The sequence below is a fragment of the Triticum aestivum genome, chromosome 2B, assembly GCF_018294505.1.
Source record: "Triticum aestivum cultivar Chinese Spring chromosome 2B, IWGSC CS RefSeq v2.1, whole genome shotgun sequence".
Classification (NCBI taxonomy): Eukaryota; Viridiplantae; Streptophyta; class Magnoliopsida; order Poales; family Poaceae; genus Triticum; species Triticum aestivum.
In genome coordinates this window covers 401,486,367-401,502,430 of record NC_057798.1, presented here as the reverse complement: position 1 = coordinate 401,502,430, position 16,064 = coordinate 401,486,367, and the positions used below count along the sequence as shown (strand labels likewise).

General features: G+C 42.6%; 1 protein-coding gene across 1 annotated transcript in view; it reads right to left on the bottom strand.

Annotated features, from left to right (window-relative positions):
• Positions 1-2,807, bottom strand: part of LOC123045150 (DDRGK domain-containing protein 1) — a 4,243-nt gene extending 1,436 nt beyond the window's left edge. The window contains exons 1-6 of the mRNA XM_044468091.1: positions 2,523-2,807; positions 2,320-2,413; positions 2,116-2,222; positions 1,627-1,728; positions 1,383-1,544; positions 1,017-1,073 (exon numbers count right to left, since the gene is read on the bottom strand). Of these exons, the coding sequence (XP_044324026.1) occupies positions 1,017-1,073; positions 1,383-1,544; positions 1,627-1,728; positions 2,116-2,222; positions 2,320-2,413; positions 2,523-2,663 (663 nt within the window). The 5' untranslated portion in view covers positions 2,664-2,807. The remainder of the gene's footprint in view (positions 1-1,016; positions 1,074-1,382; positions 1,545-1,626; positions 1,729-2,115; positions 2,223-2,319; positions 2,414-2,522) is intronic.
• Between the last annotated feature and the right edge of the window lie 13,257 nt (positions 2,808-16,064).

Below are 16,064 nucleotides of genomic sequence, written 5' to 3'. Positions count from 1 at the left end.
GCTCTCACAAAAAATTATAGTACTAGGCTCAGTTTGTGGTTGCTGAACTATGTTGTTATGTGGTTATTTTATAATCTCTCATGGAAAATTAGCCATAAAGGTAGGTAAAAGCAGGTCAACCAAACACTAAAACAGGGTAAATAGGATGGGGCAAATGGGATTATGAGAATCCACCGCAATGCCAAACGCTGCCTTACTGTATTATGAGATGTTTGTATAAATCGAATGTTTGCCTCTTACACAGGTCATACACATTTTACAAGAATAATTACAAATACACATTTTATACAATGTTTAAAGAAAAACAGAACAATCAAAGTGAATTTTCGAAATAGCACAAACTTATGTTCCATATCATTTCCGACACAATCATATGTTAGTTTATCGCAATAATACTGAGGTTCCAGGTCAAATGACATGACATCAAGGTACAAGACAATATGGCTAAAATCTTAAGTATAGTAATTCCAAAACAGATGCAAGCATCCTTGAATTGATCTTAATAAAAGGGACTCTGGTATGAACATTGATATTATGGACACTAAGACTATGGACGACCATGATTTGACAGAACAAAAGAGCAAGAGATATTGAGAACCACCATGATTAGCCACTCTATCTTGTTGAAAATTTGTGGTTTTCAAATAATCTCTTTTCTAGTTAGTACCTTTCACAAGTAACCTCTTTCCAATGGAACAGAAGTGCAGTAAAGTAAGGCTAGTCTTTCTTGGGAGCCACAGTACAACACAGAACATGATTGTGGACTACAGCAGTGGCAACTGGCCTCCAGGCATCACTACCGGCAGAGCTTAGTCTAGGTTGTGTGTGTATTTGACCTACACGTATGCCAGTCGTACATACAAACATTTTATCTACCAATGCATCGCGACGCTAAGCTTTTGTGTTTTCTCAAGATAAAGAACAGAATCTTACTTCTATATAGCAGCAAATAAAACGTTAAACCATTTACCGATATCAACATCTAACCGTCTGATATAAAATGGCTCTTCAGTTACCTGGGTTCGCATTCCAAACTCTCCAGCAAGATCTTCTAGTGGAACACACTTCTGCTTCTGGAAAGTATGAAATAAATCAAAGCAAAGATTGTGGATTTAGTAAGACAAGTGGATCTTACCGATGCAATATACTTGGACAATGATAAGACAATAACACATCCTTCTACAGTTTAACAAACTAATGTTGACAATAATTTCAATGAAACACCTATCCAACATACCATGTTGTACAAAAATTAGATCATACATTAAGTTCTACTGCATTCATGATATCAAAAGCAAGACAGTTGATTTCTTCAAACAATGAATCAGTGGCAGCCGTCAGAAAGCATCACTAGACTACATCCACACACAAAGAAAGTGCACCTTGATGTATTCCACAAAATTGTGGAGCAAACCCTGGCCACCATCTTGCGTCTCACTTTCAGTTGTCCCTTCAGCATCAACTGAAAAGGCCCCTTTCCATTTCTCAAATTCCAGAGCAGCAGCTTCCTCTTCCTTGGCTTTCCGTGCCATAGCTTCTTCTTCCTAAAGCAATACGCAACTTAGCATGAGAGCTCAATATATAACAGCATCAAACAGAAGAATCAGGAGTTAAACAACTTCTAACCAATAATCTCTCTTGGGCCTCACGCTCCTCATCTTTCTTCCTTCTCATTTCCTCGTAACGGTCTTGATTAGTTCTCCTTGAATTCCGTGCTGCTTCATTAGCCTTGCAAGATATATAACCATGCAAGTGAGTAAAAGGCAATCAAATGCAATTATGTTCCATACTCTGCCGTGAGATGAACAATCAAATAAGCAATAGTTCAATTTTTAAGAAATGAAGATATAATCTCTCAATTGACATAAAATTAGCAATCAGTCATCTTGTATAAGGAAATAAGTGTAAGATGATAAGATGTATGCTAACTAGCTAGTGTCAGGAGCTGAAAGCACATTGTGACACTGGCATGTAGATGAACAATTTATATATGCTTGTGTAGCTAAAGTTGAAGGATTTGACTGAGTACTAATTTTGCACAAAATCTAAGGTTCCTAGGTGCAATTGCTGGCATAATAGAAGAATACATCAGTGCAACCTAATTCTTTGACCAACCTGGCGCTGCGCCTCCCGCTCTTCCCTCTCTTGCCTTTTCCTTTCCTTCTTGGAGCCTTTAGGGACATTGGGATCCTCCTCCTCGCTCCCTGACTCATCATCTGCAACTGCACAACCGAAAATTATCAGAGCCCAAGCTAGCTAGGGTTAATACTTACTGATGCAATCGATGGAAAGGCTAAGTCCTTTCGGGTGTTCCACTACCATCACGACTGGTGGACGCTGCCGACGAACTCGCCGCAGCTGGCCTCCTACGCATGCGGCGCGCCGCAGCGCCGCCACGAAGCACCCGCTCCCCCTGGAGCGAACGAAATTAGGCGATGCAAGATTACTGGCTAGGTAGCTACTGGGAGTGGGTTAGATTGGGCAAAGCGATGGAAACCTACAAGTGCGGAGAGGAGGGGTACCTGGAGTGGCTGGGGCGGGAGGCGGTGGTTGTCGACCGCGGCGGCGGCATCGGAGCGGCGGCGCCAGAGGAGGAGGGGGAAGATGGCAAAGACCAGCAGCGCGCACACGACGGCGGCGAAGATCCCGCCGGCGCCGTCCATCTTCGCAGCGTCTGATGTCCCTCTCGAAACCCTCGATTTTGCTTCGTTCTGCAAGGTCCGATGGATCGACCAATTTCTATTTTCCCGGACGAGTCGAATCGAATAGGGGACGCGACGACGACGCAAGTCCTCATGCACTGCAGTTCAGACGCGGGGATGGACGGTCCAGATCAAGGCTCCGTTTGTTTGCTCTTCTATGTACTTTTTTCCTTGCTAGCAAAAGGGCTCATGCGTTAGAACAAAAAAAAATATCGCACGCTCTTAATTTAAAAAATTGTCTATCATAAGAGTATTATTACGGCCCAAACAAAGATGGTCTTTGCTTATAGAAGTGCAAGTTCAAGATTTCACATATCTTCTATTTAAACAAGGCTTGCATGTAGATTTAATACGTACAAAGAAACAGGCAAGTGATTTTTATTTCGTCTCTAATCTTGATTTTGCTGAGATGTTTATCCACAATCCGGACCAGTACCAATCCGGATCAGTACCAATATGAAAGAAAGACGGATAATGCACTGTTGATCAAGATTGCACCCTAGATAGTATCTTTTTAGGGTCTGTCTAGGACACATCTAGATGTGACGTAGTTACGTCACATCTAAGCTGATGTACACTCTGTTTATGGTCTATTTTTTCCTAGTTTTTTTTGTTTCTTGTTCTTGCATTATATATTTGTGGGAGCTTAGATGTGACATCCTTAAAAAACATCTAGATGTGAATTAGACAAACTAATCTTTTTAAATGGTTAACAAGTAAAATAACATCATATTCAGATTCTATATATTTTTCTAATCAAATTCCATATATAACATGTTAAATTTGAAGTTACGGTTTAGAAGATATGAGTATTTAAAAAAACATTTCATATGTACTGTGGGTTTAATGTCAGAAATATTAGAGTGTTTTTTATAAAATAATATGATGGGCTAAGAATCCCTATTTTTTTATTAGTAGGTATAGATATATAAGGAAACTCGCAAGCTTTATTAAGATGTCACAACATTTATAGGGACGAATAAAATATCATCGGGCTGGCTTAACTAAGCATGGAGGCCAACCTCTAAAGGAAGTGCATTCGTTTTGACAGCGGGCTAATGCGGTGGGTTTCTTAGCAGTGCGTTGGACTCCTTACCTCTCTTTCCTCTCCTCTTCGATTTTTCTCGAACAATTGTATTTCCGTTCTATGTAATGGAAAGGGGCTTAGCCCGGTTAAAAAAAGTACATGCTTCGCGAGAGCATGAGCCTCGACATTCAATGTCCTATACTCATAACTAGAAATACCAAGAATCGGAAACACCAGCCTAGTCTATTTCATGTATCATTGCTCCATACATTGTTGCACTACCTTCCTTGATTGCTTCAATTACCACCTTACAATCCGATGCCACTTCGATCCTAGGGATCCTCGGCCAGTGCTAGCGCCTTCCTTACCGCCAAAGTTTCAATAGTTGTTGGGTCATTCAAATGATTGAAAACCACAGTCGTATCCCCCTGATATACTCTTGCATGGTCTCGGCATATTGCAGCTACAACCCCGCGGTCTCCTTCCCTGGCCACCGCCGCATCCACGTTGATCTTAGCATGGCCAGCAATCGGAGGTAGCCAATGCCTTGGCCTCGGTATCGAAAGGGAAGAAGCCGGACCAGCAACCGGTTTTCTACAAAACCTTTATCTCATACATGAAGGAATTGATGAAACAGTGTGTCGCATACGTAGTTTGATATATATCTTTTGGATCGCTTTCCGTCGGGCTGGCGGGTTACTCATAGGGTCACAATCATCAATTTGTAACCCCCCTGCTGCATCGTCTCGTTCATGGCAAAAAGCCAGCTTTTGGCCTCCGTGTTCTGGTTCGCTCACATATGTTCGACCATGTCCTCCTCAAATAGAGTCCATACACTAAGAGACATGCTGCAACTGAGCAAAGAATGTCGCTAGCTATCTGTCGGGCCACATAGGACACACACGTGGGTAGTGGACATGTTAGGTTGATGGAGTACATCCCCTGTCGGTAGTGAGTGCTATGCAAGCCGCTAGATAAAGATATTCAGCTTTCAAGATACATGATTTTTCTAAGGCGGTGACCAAGCTTTGCTCTCCCTTTCTAAGTTTTAGTTCTCTTGTCATTCCTCTAGCCAACTTCTCTTCCCACTTCTTTTTACAATGAGATTGTAAGACGATTGAACCGTGAAACAGGCTTTGCGGTCTTCATTCCAAGCCCAAAAGTGATGTATTGTTGGGGAACATAGCATGCAATTTCAAAAATTCCTACGATCACGCAAGATCTATCTAGGAGATGCATAGCAACGAGAGGGGAGAGTGTGTCCACGTACCCTCGTAGACCGAAAGCGGAAACGTTAGTTAACACGGTTGATGTAGTCGAACGTCTTCATGATCCAACCGATCCAAGTACCGAACGTACGGCACCTCCGTGTTCAGCACACGTTCAACTCGATGACGTCCCTCGAACTCTTGATCCAGTAGAGGGTCGAGGGAGAGTTCCGTTAGCACAACGGTGTGGCGACAGTGTTGATGATGTGATCCGTGCAGGGCTTCGCCTAAGCACTACGACGCTATGACCGGAGGCGTAAACTACGGAGGGGGGCACCACACACGGCAAAGAACAATTGATGTGTCTTTAGGGTGCCCACTGCCCACATATATAAAGGAGGAGAGGGAGGAGGCCGTCGGCCTAGAGGGGGCGTGCCAAGGGGGAGTCCAAGTAGGATTCCCAATCCTAGCTGGTCTCCCTTTCCTATTCCAAGAAGGGGAAGGAGGGAAGGAGAGGGAGAGGGAGAGGGAAGAGGGGGTCGTGCCCCCCCCCCTTGTCCAATTTGGACTCCCTTGGGGGGGCGCCACCATACGGGCTCCCCTCTCCTATTCCCTTATGGCCCATTAAGGCCCATAACTTCCCCGAGGGGTTCCGGTAACCCTTCGATTCCCCGATAAATATCCAAAACGTCTCGAAACCATTTCGGTGTCCGAATACATTTGTCCAATATAACAATCTTTATGTCTCGACCATTTCGAGACTCCTCGTCAGGTCCATGATCTCATCTGGAACTCCAAACAAACTTCGGTCATCAAAAACACATAACTCTTAATACAAATCGTCATCGAACGTTAAGCGTGCGGACCCTATGGGTTCGAGAACTATGTAGACATGATCGAGACACATCTTTGATCAATAGCCAAAAGCGGAACCTAGATGCTCATATTAGCTCCTACATATTCTATGAAGATCTTTATCGGTCAAACCGCACAACAACATATGTTGTTCCCTTTGTTATCGGTATGTTACTTGTCCGAGATTCGATCGTCGCTATCATCATACCTCGTTCAATCGTAATGCTAGGCTAATGGATGGGTCCTGTCCATCACATTATTCTCTAATGATGTGATCCCGTTCATCAAATCACAACACATGTCTATGGTTAGGAAACATAACCATCTTTGATTAACGAGCTAGTCAAGTAGAGGCATACTAGGGACACTATGTATTGTCTATGTATTCACACATGTACTAAGTTTCCGGTTAATACAATTCTAGCATGAATAATAAACATTTATCATGATATAAGGAAATATAAATAACAACTTTATTATTGCCTCTAGGGCATATTTCCTTCAGTCTCCCACTTGCACTAGAGTCAATAATCTAGATTACAAAGTAATGATTCTAACATCCATGGAGTCTTGGTGCTGATCATGTTTTGCTCGTGGAAGAGGCTTAGTCAACGGGTCTGCAACATTCAGATTCGTATGTATCTTGCAAATCTCTATGTCTCCCTCCTTCACTTGATGACGGATGGAATTGAATCGTCTCTTGATGTGTTTGGTTCTCTTGTGAAATCTGGATTTCTTTGCCAAGGCAATTGCACCAGTATTGTCACAAAAGATTTTCATTGGACCCGATGCACTAGTGTAAGTGCATCTAGTGCCCCTTAGTGATTTTGGTGTATTGAAGACTTATAGGTTAAGGGACTAATATGTTTGTGATTGTACACAGGCTCTATAAGTCGATGAGGAGTTTGATATTTACAATGAATGTCGACTCCTAAAAATGAATGTCTTCAGCTGAAGACTTTGGTTCTCCTAAAGTCTTTGAAAGTGAAGAAATTGGTGTGACCTTGAAGACTTGGATATTCATGCGAGGATTATGAAGCGTGAAGACTTTTATTTTCGGAGTTTCGTTTTCTCCTTCTTGAGTCATAGGAAACACCATACTATTAAAGGGGGTTGAGGTAATACTAAGGAAACAGATTTCCAAGTGATGCTCATCTCCAAATCCGACACCTACCCAATCCTTTCGAGTGAGGCCATTGGAAATCTCATATTAGTTCAGTCAATTTCTTCAGTGATAGAGACGAAGATCTTATGGTCTCTGAGGAATTTGTTCTGACTGAGGAGTTAGGAATTCGCTAGTGCGGATTACCTACACAGTGAGGAACATGATAGCCCTGAGGAATTCAAACCTCAAATCCGACCGTTGTTGTGCTACGCGCCAGTTGTCCAAAATATCCTATCACCTAACGGTCATATCATTGAAGGGCATTTATGTCTTATCATGCCGGGCTGCTCCTTAGGCTATAAATAGCCGCCCCCTACAACCACTAGCTGGTTGTCTGCTCCGAGAGAAACTGACACTTGTCAATTGAGAGCATCCCATCCTCCGAGGACTTTGAGCTAAAACCATCAAGTGAGGAAAACCCAAATTCCAAACCCAAACACCTACAAACCCAAAGTGATTGAGCATCACTGAAAAGGTTGTTCCTGTGTGGAACTGACGCTTGTTACCTTTGAGGATTGTGTATCCTCTAGACGGTTAGGCGTCATGGTCTGAGCATCCAAGAGGAATTCTGGATTACCGAGTGACCAAGTCTGTGAAGGTTTGGAAGTCACCTGTGAAGACTTACGGCGAGTGTTGGGCGAGGTCTATGTGATCTTAGCTCAAGGAGAATACGGTGAGGACTGTGTGTCCGGGACTGTGTGTCCTCGAGTTTAAATACTCAGCCGCTCCAACCAGATGTACAACTATCACAACAGTTGGAACTGATCTACCAAATCATTCTCTTCACCAAGCCTACGGGTTCTATTTCCTCAATCCTTTCATTTCCTCATTCATGTGTTGATGAACCTGATCATTACTGTTTGAAGACTTTGACTGAAGACTTTCTCTATTTTCTCAATCCTATTTCTTCATCTCATTGTCTTCAGTCTGCTTATCCTGTGTTTTCTTTTCATTTCATCATGATGACTATGCTATTGCTCTGTTATCCTTATACCCGAGTACTTATTCCGCTGTTAGTTGTTCATGACTTAGGAATTTCCTCACCCTGAAATTTCTCAGTGATGAATTTGTAAAAATTGCCTATCCCCCCCCCCTCTAGTCGACTAAACGCACTTTCAATTGGTATCAGAGCAATGTACTCCCTTGTTCTATGCGATTTTGGTTTAACCACCTAGAGTTCTAGTTACGTCGACTGCAGGAATGAAGAAAGTGGCATGCCCCATCTTTGACGGTCATGAGTTGAAGGAAATATGCCCTAGAGGCAATAATAAAGTTATTATTTATTTCCTCATATCATGATAAATGTTTATTATTCATGCTATAATTGTATTAACCGGAAACATAATACATGTATGAATACATGGACAAACTTAAGGTCACTAGTATGCCTCTACTTGACTAGCTCAATAATCAAAGATGGTTGTGTCCTAACCATAGACAGGTGTTGTCATTTGATTAACGGGATCACATCATTAGAAGAATGATGTGATTGACTTGACCCATTCCGTTAGCTTAGCACTTGATCGTTTAATATGTTGCTATTGCTTTCTTCATGACTTATACAAAGTTCCTACAACAATGAGATTATGCAACTCCCGTTTACCGGAGGAACACTTTGTGTGCTACCAAACGTCACAACGTAACTGGGTGATTATAAAGGATCTCTACAGGTGTCTCCAAAGGTACATGTTGAGTTGGCGTATTTCGAGATTAGGTTTTGTCACTCCGATTGTCGGAGAGGTATCTCTGGGCCCTCTCGGTAATGCACATCACTATAAGCCTTGCAATCAATGTAGCTAATGAGTTAGTTACAGAATGATATATTATGTAACGAGTACATAGACTTGCCGGTAACGAGATTGAACTAGGTATTGGATACCGACGATCGAATCTCGGGCAAGTAACATACCGATGACAAAGGGAACAACGTATGTTGTTATGCAGTTTGACCGATAAAGATCTTCGTAGAATATGTAGGAGCCAATATGAGCATCCAGATTCCGCTATTGGTTATTGACCGAAAACAGTTCTAGGTCATGTCTACATAGTTCTCGAACCCGTAGGGTCCGCACGCTTAAGGTTTCGATGACAGTTATATTATGAGTTTATGAGTTTTGATGTACCGAAGTTTGTTTGGAGTCCCGAATGAGATTACGGACATGACGAGGAGTCTCGAAATGATCGAGACATGAAGATTGATATATTGGAAGCCTATATTTGGATATCAGAAGTGTTCCGGGTGAAATCGGGATTTTACCGGAGTACCGGGAGGTTACCGGAACCCCCCGGGGGGCTTAATGGGCCTACATGGGCCCTAGTGGAGAGGAAGAGAGGAGGCAAGGGCTGGCCGCGCTCCTCCCCCCTAGTCCGAATAGGACAAGGAGAGGGGGGTGGCGCCCCCCTTTCCTTCCCCTCTTCCTCCTCCTTCCCCCCTTCTCCTTCTCCAACTAGGAAAGAAGGGAGTCCTACTCCCGGTGGGAGTAGGACTCCCCCTTGGCGCGCCCTCCTTGGCCGGCCGCCCCCTCCCCCTTGGCTCCTTTATATACGGGGGCAGGGGGCACCTCTAAGACACAACAATTGATCTTCAAGATCTCTTAGCCGTGTGCGATGCCCCCCTCCACCATAGTCCTCGATAATATTGTAGCGGTGCTTAGGAGAAGCCCTGCGGCGGTAGAACATCAAGATCGTCACTACACCATCGTGCTGATGGAACTCCTCCCCAACACCCTGCTGGATCAGAGTCCGGGGATCGTCATTGAGCCGAACATGTGCTAGAACTCGGAGGTGCCGTAGTTTCGGTGCTTGATCGGTCGGGCCGTGAAGACGTACGACTACATCAACCACGTTGTTCTAATGCTTCCGCTTTTGGTCTACAAGGGTACGTGAACAACACTCTCCCCTCTCGTTGCTATGCATCACCATGATCTTGCGTGTGCGTAGGAATTTTTTTGAAATTACTACGTTACCCAACATGAGTATCCCAAGTGGAAGGCCATGATGAATAAGCGACTCATGGCGATGAACAACGAACTGTGGACCGTCACTGAGATCGGTCTTACCGATCTTTGCAAGATGGCGGAGGCTGATGATATTCTCAAGTACACTCTCCTCAACCTCATGGCGAAGGATGTCATCTGCTCCTGTTTGTCCCAAAATCAGTTCAGGAACATCATGCATCTCAACCATGCGAATCTTATCTGGGACCGACTCTCTGAGGTCTATGAAGGCCATCGAACTCGTCATGATCCTTGGTTTGAGGATTTCAAGGAATCTCTCAAGGAGATGACTTTCGCCCCAGAATCATCATCCACTGCACCATGCCTTATGGCAAAGGGTGCCAAGGTAAATGAATGCTACCTTTTCTAAATCTAGTGATGATGAATCGGGTGATGAATTTGGACCCGGCTACACTAAACTTGCTTCCCTTGCCACTAAACAACAAAGAGCTCTTGAAAAAGTTCAAAACATGCTAGATGAAAGCGATGATATATTGGGTGAGGAATTGAATCGAACTAAGGCTTTGACTGATAGTCTTCAGAAACTTCAGTCTAAGTTTGACAACCTTCAAAATCATCATAACACTCTCTTAACTGATCATGAGAAGCTTTTTTATGAATTTCTTCAGAGAAAGCAAGATCTTGAGAAGTTAAAAGTGAGTTATGAAGATCTTCAAAAGGAAAACGATTCATTGCCTGCTCAACAGATCAGTTCCGCACAGGAAGAATTTATTCCACCATGTCTAAAATGCATTGAGCGTGAATCTGCTAATTCCTCTCCTGAATGTTCAAATGCTTCTATTGCTGCAAATTCTTCAACTGTCTCTCTGGCCACAAATTCCTCATCTGAGGATACCACAAGTATCACTGACGATAATGCAGGGCTGAAGGAATTATATGTGACACACATTTACAAAAGCCTCAAAGGGCATCAGACTCTTTGTGATGTGCTCAAAAAGCAGATCTTGAACAAGAACCCTGGGAAAGAGGGTATTGCCTTTGAGAGGAAACTCAATGTTGATGGGACCTACTGGAAACCTGAGCAGTATCCCAAAACCTCATGGGTTGCTGTGAAAGGACCTCAGGTAGATCCATGCACTTTATCTGGCTTTACTTGTGATTCTTCATATTCCTCTGATGAGTCATTTGACTCTAACTATAAATTGTTGAAGAATCAGAATTGTGAAGTATTTGCTCGATATGTTGGAACTAACTACAGGAACGGTCCCCCCTATGAAGAAAATCTAGGTTTCCAAAAGGTGCCTTAAAAATCTTTAGGTGAATGTCATCATAACGCCACCGATGAAGAAAAGGAACCCCAGATCAAATTCTTCATATGGACCAAATTCTTCATCAGGATCAAAATCCTCATATGAACATCATCATGCTAACACTTCTATTTCACAGGGAAATCCTAAAGGCTATGAATATGTGCATTATTCTTCAAACCATTATGTTCATAAGTCCTCGAAGAATTTCTCTGCTTATTCATATGCTTATCCTAACCACTCTTCTGTGAAACGAAGTGCACTGGCTTCAATGCCATCTTTTTCTTATGGAGCTCGCAGAATGATGAACTCTTTGCCACCCCTCCAGATGTGGGTGGTGAAGAAAAAGAACTAATCTCTTATGCAGGGTCAGGTCTCCAGACGAACTTAATCGTCTGAAGAATTTGCTGGAGACTTGCATGTGCTTGAATGGACGCAAGCTAATCATGAAGAAATGAATCACTCATTTCTCTCGTCCTCATATTGCTATATCTGTTACTGTTGATGAAATTGATATCATATTATTCATTTGTGAAGTATATGAGTTTGTAAGTTGCACTAATTCATCTGCAGGATGAAGAAGCTAAAGCTACTGAGTGGGTCCTCGATAGTGGATGTACAAACCACATGACCGGTGACAGGAACTTGTTGATGGACACTAATTTGTCACCATCACATCTGAAGCATATCACCTACGTTGACAAAGGCAAAAGCAAGGTATTGGGTCTAGGTAAGGTTGCGATCTCAGAGGATAGACACATGGACAAAGTCATGCTTGTCGAGTCCTTAGGATTCAACCTCATGTCTGTCTCAATGCTTTGTGATCTTGATATGGTTGTTGTCTTTGGCAAATATCTTTGCATTCTGCTAATGGAATCTGACGATTCCAAAGTCTTCGAAGGCTTTAGGAAAGGAGACTTGTATATTGTTGATTTCTCTGCAGGACCATAGCCTGCCACATGTCTACTTGCAAAAGCTTCAGAATGCTGGCTATGGCATCGACGACTTGGTCATGCTGGGATGCGGAACTTGCATACACTCGCAAAGAAGAAGCATGTCATTGGCATCGAGGGTGTCTAATTCCTCAAAGATCATCTTTGTGGGGCTTGTGAGGCTGGAAAGATCACCAGAGCCAAGCATCCCTCAAAGACTATCATGACCACTTCTCGTCCCTTTGAATTACTTCATATGGATCTCTTTGGCCCTACTCATTATGCCACGTTCTCTAGTTCTGCATCATTATATGGCTTTGTCATAGTTGATGATTATTCTCGTTACACATTGGTGCATATCATCACTTACAAAAATGAAGTGCAGGAAGTCTTCAGACGATTTTCCTCAAGAGCTTCTACTAACTTCGGTGTGAAGATCAAGCACATTAGGAGTGATAATGGAAATGAGTTCAAGAACACTGGTCTCAATGAATATTTTGATATACTTGGTATTACTCACGGGTTATCTGCTCCCTATACTCCTCAGTAGAATGGCGTCGTGGAGCGCAAGAACAGAACCCTTGTTGAGATGGCTCACACCATGCTTGATGAATACAAGACACCACAGCGCTTCTGGCCTGAAGCTATTGATACTACGTGCCACATCATCAACATGGTATATCTTCACAAATTCTTCAAAAAGACCTCATATGAACTCCTCACTGACAAGAAACCCTATGTAAGTTATTTCAAAGTCTTCGGTGCTAAATGCTAGATTAGAGATCCTCACCATCACTCTAAATTTGCACCGAAAGCACATGAGGGTTTTATGCTTGGTTACAGAATGGACTCGCACACCTACAGAGTCTTCAACATCAATCATCACAAGATTGTTGAAACTGTAGGTGTGTGGTTTGATGAAACTAATGGCTCGCAACGAGAGCACCTACCTCCTGTGCTAGATGAAATGTCACCTGAGGAGTCCATCAAGTTCAAAACTACTGAGGATATCATCCCTACCGAAGAATCTGCTGAAGAAGTCATTTAGGATCGTGAAGAAAATCACACTGTTGTTGCTGAAGAAAATGGTCCTGAAGAAATTGCTAGGCCTAAGCAAAGTCATCAACCTACACATCCTCACGTTGCAAACGAAGTGAAGATCGAGAAAATCATTGACGACAACAACGTACCAGGTACTCTCACGCGCTCAAAAGCTTCACACTTATCTAAGTTTTGCGGGCACTTTGCGTTTGTCACTATCACAGATCCCACTAAAGTTGATTAAGCATTCATGGAATCTGAGTGGATTCAAGCCATGCAAGATGAATTGCATCAATTCGAGCTCAACAATGTGTGGGAGCTTGTCAAGCGACCAGACCCATGCAAGCACAACATCATCGGTACCAAATGGATCTACTGCAACAAAAAAGATGAAAATGGCCTTGTGGTGAGGAATAAGGCTCGTCTTGTAGCTCAAGGCTACACACAGGTCGAAGGAATTGATGTAGATGAAACTTTTGCACATGTTGCTAGACTTGAGGCTATTCGCATATTGCTTGCTTACGCTAACCATCATAATATCATCTTACATCAAATGGATGTGAAAAGTGCATTCCTCAATGGTAAGCTTGAGGAAGAAGTATATGTTGCTCAACCACCAGATTTTGAGGATCCAAAATTTCCAGATCACATGTACAGACTCAACAGGGCCCTCTATGGCCTCAAGCAAGCACCTCGGGCGTGGTATGACACACTGACAAAATTCTTCATGAAGAAAGGCTTCAAACCCGGTTCACTTGACCCAACTCTTTTCACCAAAGCATATGATGATGAATTTTTTGTGTGCCAAATATATGTTTATGATATTATCTTTGGCTGTACTAACCAATGTTACAGTGACGAATTTGCCTATATGATGAGTGAGGAATATCAAATGTCTATGATGGGAGAGTTGAAATTCTTCCTAGGTCTTCAAATTCGTCAACAATACAATGGCATATTCATATCTTAGGAGAAATACCTCAAGGATGTGTTGAGGAAATTCGGCATGCAAGATTGCAAAGGCGTCAAGATCCCTATGCCCACAAATGGCCATTTATGCACCGATGAAAAATGGTAAAGACTTTGATCAAAAGGTATACCGCTCCATGATTGGCTCTTTATTGTACCTATGTGCATCTAGGTTGGATATTATGCTTAGTGTTTGCATGTGTGCCCGATTTCAAGCTACACCGAAGGAATCACACCATAAGGCTGTGAAGCATATTCTTCGATATCTAGCTCACACTCCAACACTTGGATTATGGTATCCCAAGGGCTCTTTCTTTGATCTCATTGGATATTCTGACTCCGATTATGCTGGTGATCGGGTGGACCACAAGTCAACATCAGGCACATGTCATTTCCTCGGACGATCCTTGGTATGTTGGTCCTTGAAGAAGCAGAACTGCGTATCACTCTCTAGTGCTGAAGCTGAGTACATTGCTGTTGGATCCTGTTGTGCTCAATTGCTATGGATGAAGCAAACCCTCAAGGACTATGGCATCAATGTGAAGAATGTGCCATTCTACTGGGACAATGAGAGTGCTATCAAGATTGCTCACAACCCAGTTCAGCACTCGAAGAAAAAGCACATCCAGATTCATCATCATTTTCTTCGTGACCATGTGTTGAAGGGCGACATCTCCATCGACCATGCAAATACTGAAGACCAGCTGGCTGATATCTTCACAAAGCCCTTGGATTAGAAAAGATTTAGCAAGTTGTGGTGTGAGCTAAATATCTTAGAATCTTCAAATGTTCTTTGAAAAGGACACGCATCCTAACACTTATGCAAATTTGATGACTTAGATGTGCAACACATGAAGTAACGTTTTTCTTCAAACAATGAAGATTAACCCTCTAAGTGTGAAGAAATTAATGAAGAATTTGATTCTCAGAACCCTACGACAATTGTACGCGGTGTCTGAAGTCATCATTCTTATACGGTGGGTTACGCCACCAAGCAAAGTTGAAAATCTTCAATTTGACTTTTTCTTCATTTTGAAATTCCTCAGTTGTTCAATTTCTTCAACTTTGCATTGTCTTCACTCTTTCCGTCGTTGTTCTTCATTGACTGTATATATAATTGAGTTTTTGTGTCCTTTACAGCATTCACTTATTGTTAATTCTTCAAGTTGCCTTTTCTGCTAAGTGAATATGATCGGACCCTTTTCCCTTTGATGCTAAACTCAACCCAGTCTGTTCACAAATGCTTCATGTGCGTTCTATTTGAAACCCGTTCAAAATCTTCACTGTGTCCTTGTCAGCTGAAGAATTTGCGAACGAAGCATTAAAATATTCTTATCTGAATTTTCGGCTTTTGCCGCTCAAACCATTACACATCCCACAATAAGATTTATCTATTCATCCATGATCTCCACCACACTGTACATGGGTGACACATGTCGCTAGGATGAGAAGGGTCAGGGGCACGTTCGTCCATTTTCCTCGGGCGAGCAGTTTTTCACCTCGGCTATAAATATGTGACGCCCGGATAATTAAGCTACAATAATCCCACGCTAATGATGCCACATCACCTCGGTTACTGTTGCTAACCTTGCAATGATTCGAAACCGTTTCAAAATTTAAATTCTAGATTTGTCAAACAAAAGTTTTCAAAAGTTGAAACAAAAATGTTCGCTGAGTGCCGAATATTACAAGGGTAATTATAGTAAAGAAAACATATTTTTAGAAAGTGCCTGAATATTTTAAAATGAATTAAAATAGAAAAGAGAAATAATAAAAGAAAATGCAAAACAAAAAACAAAATAAAAAAGAAAAGAAAAAGACCCCCCCACTCGGCTATGGCCCAGCAGGCCACCGCCCCCCCCTTTGGGCCTCAACCCACCAGGCCGCCAGGCCGGCCCACC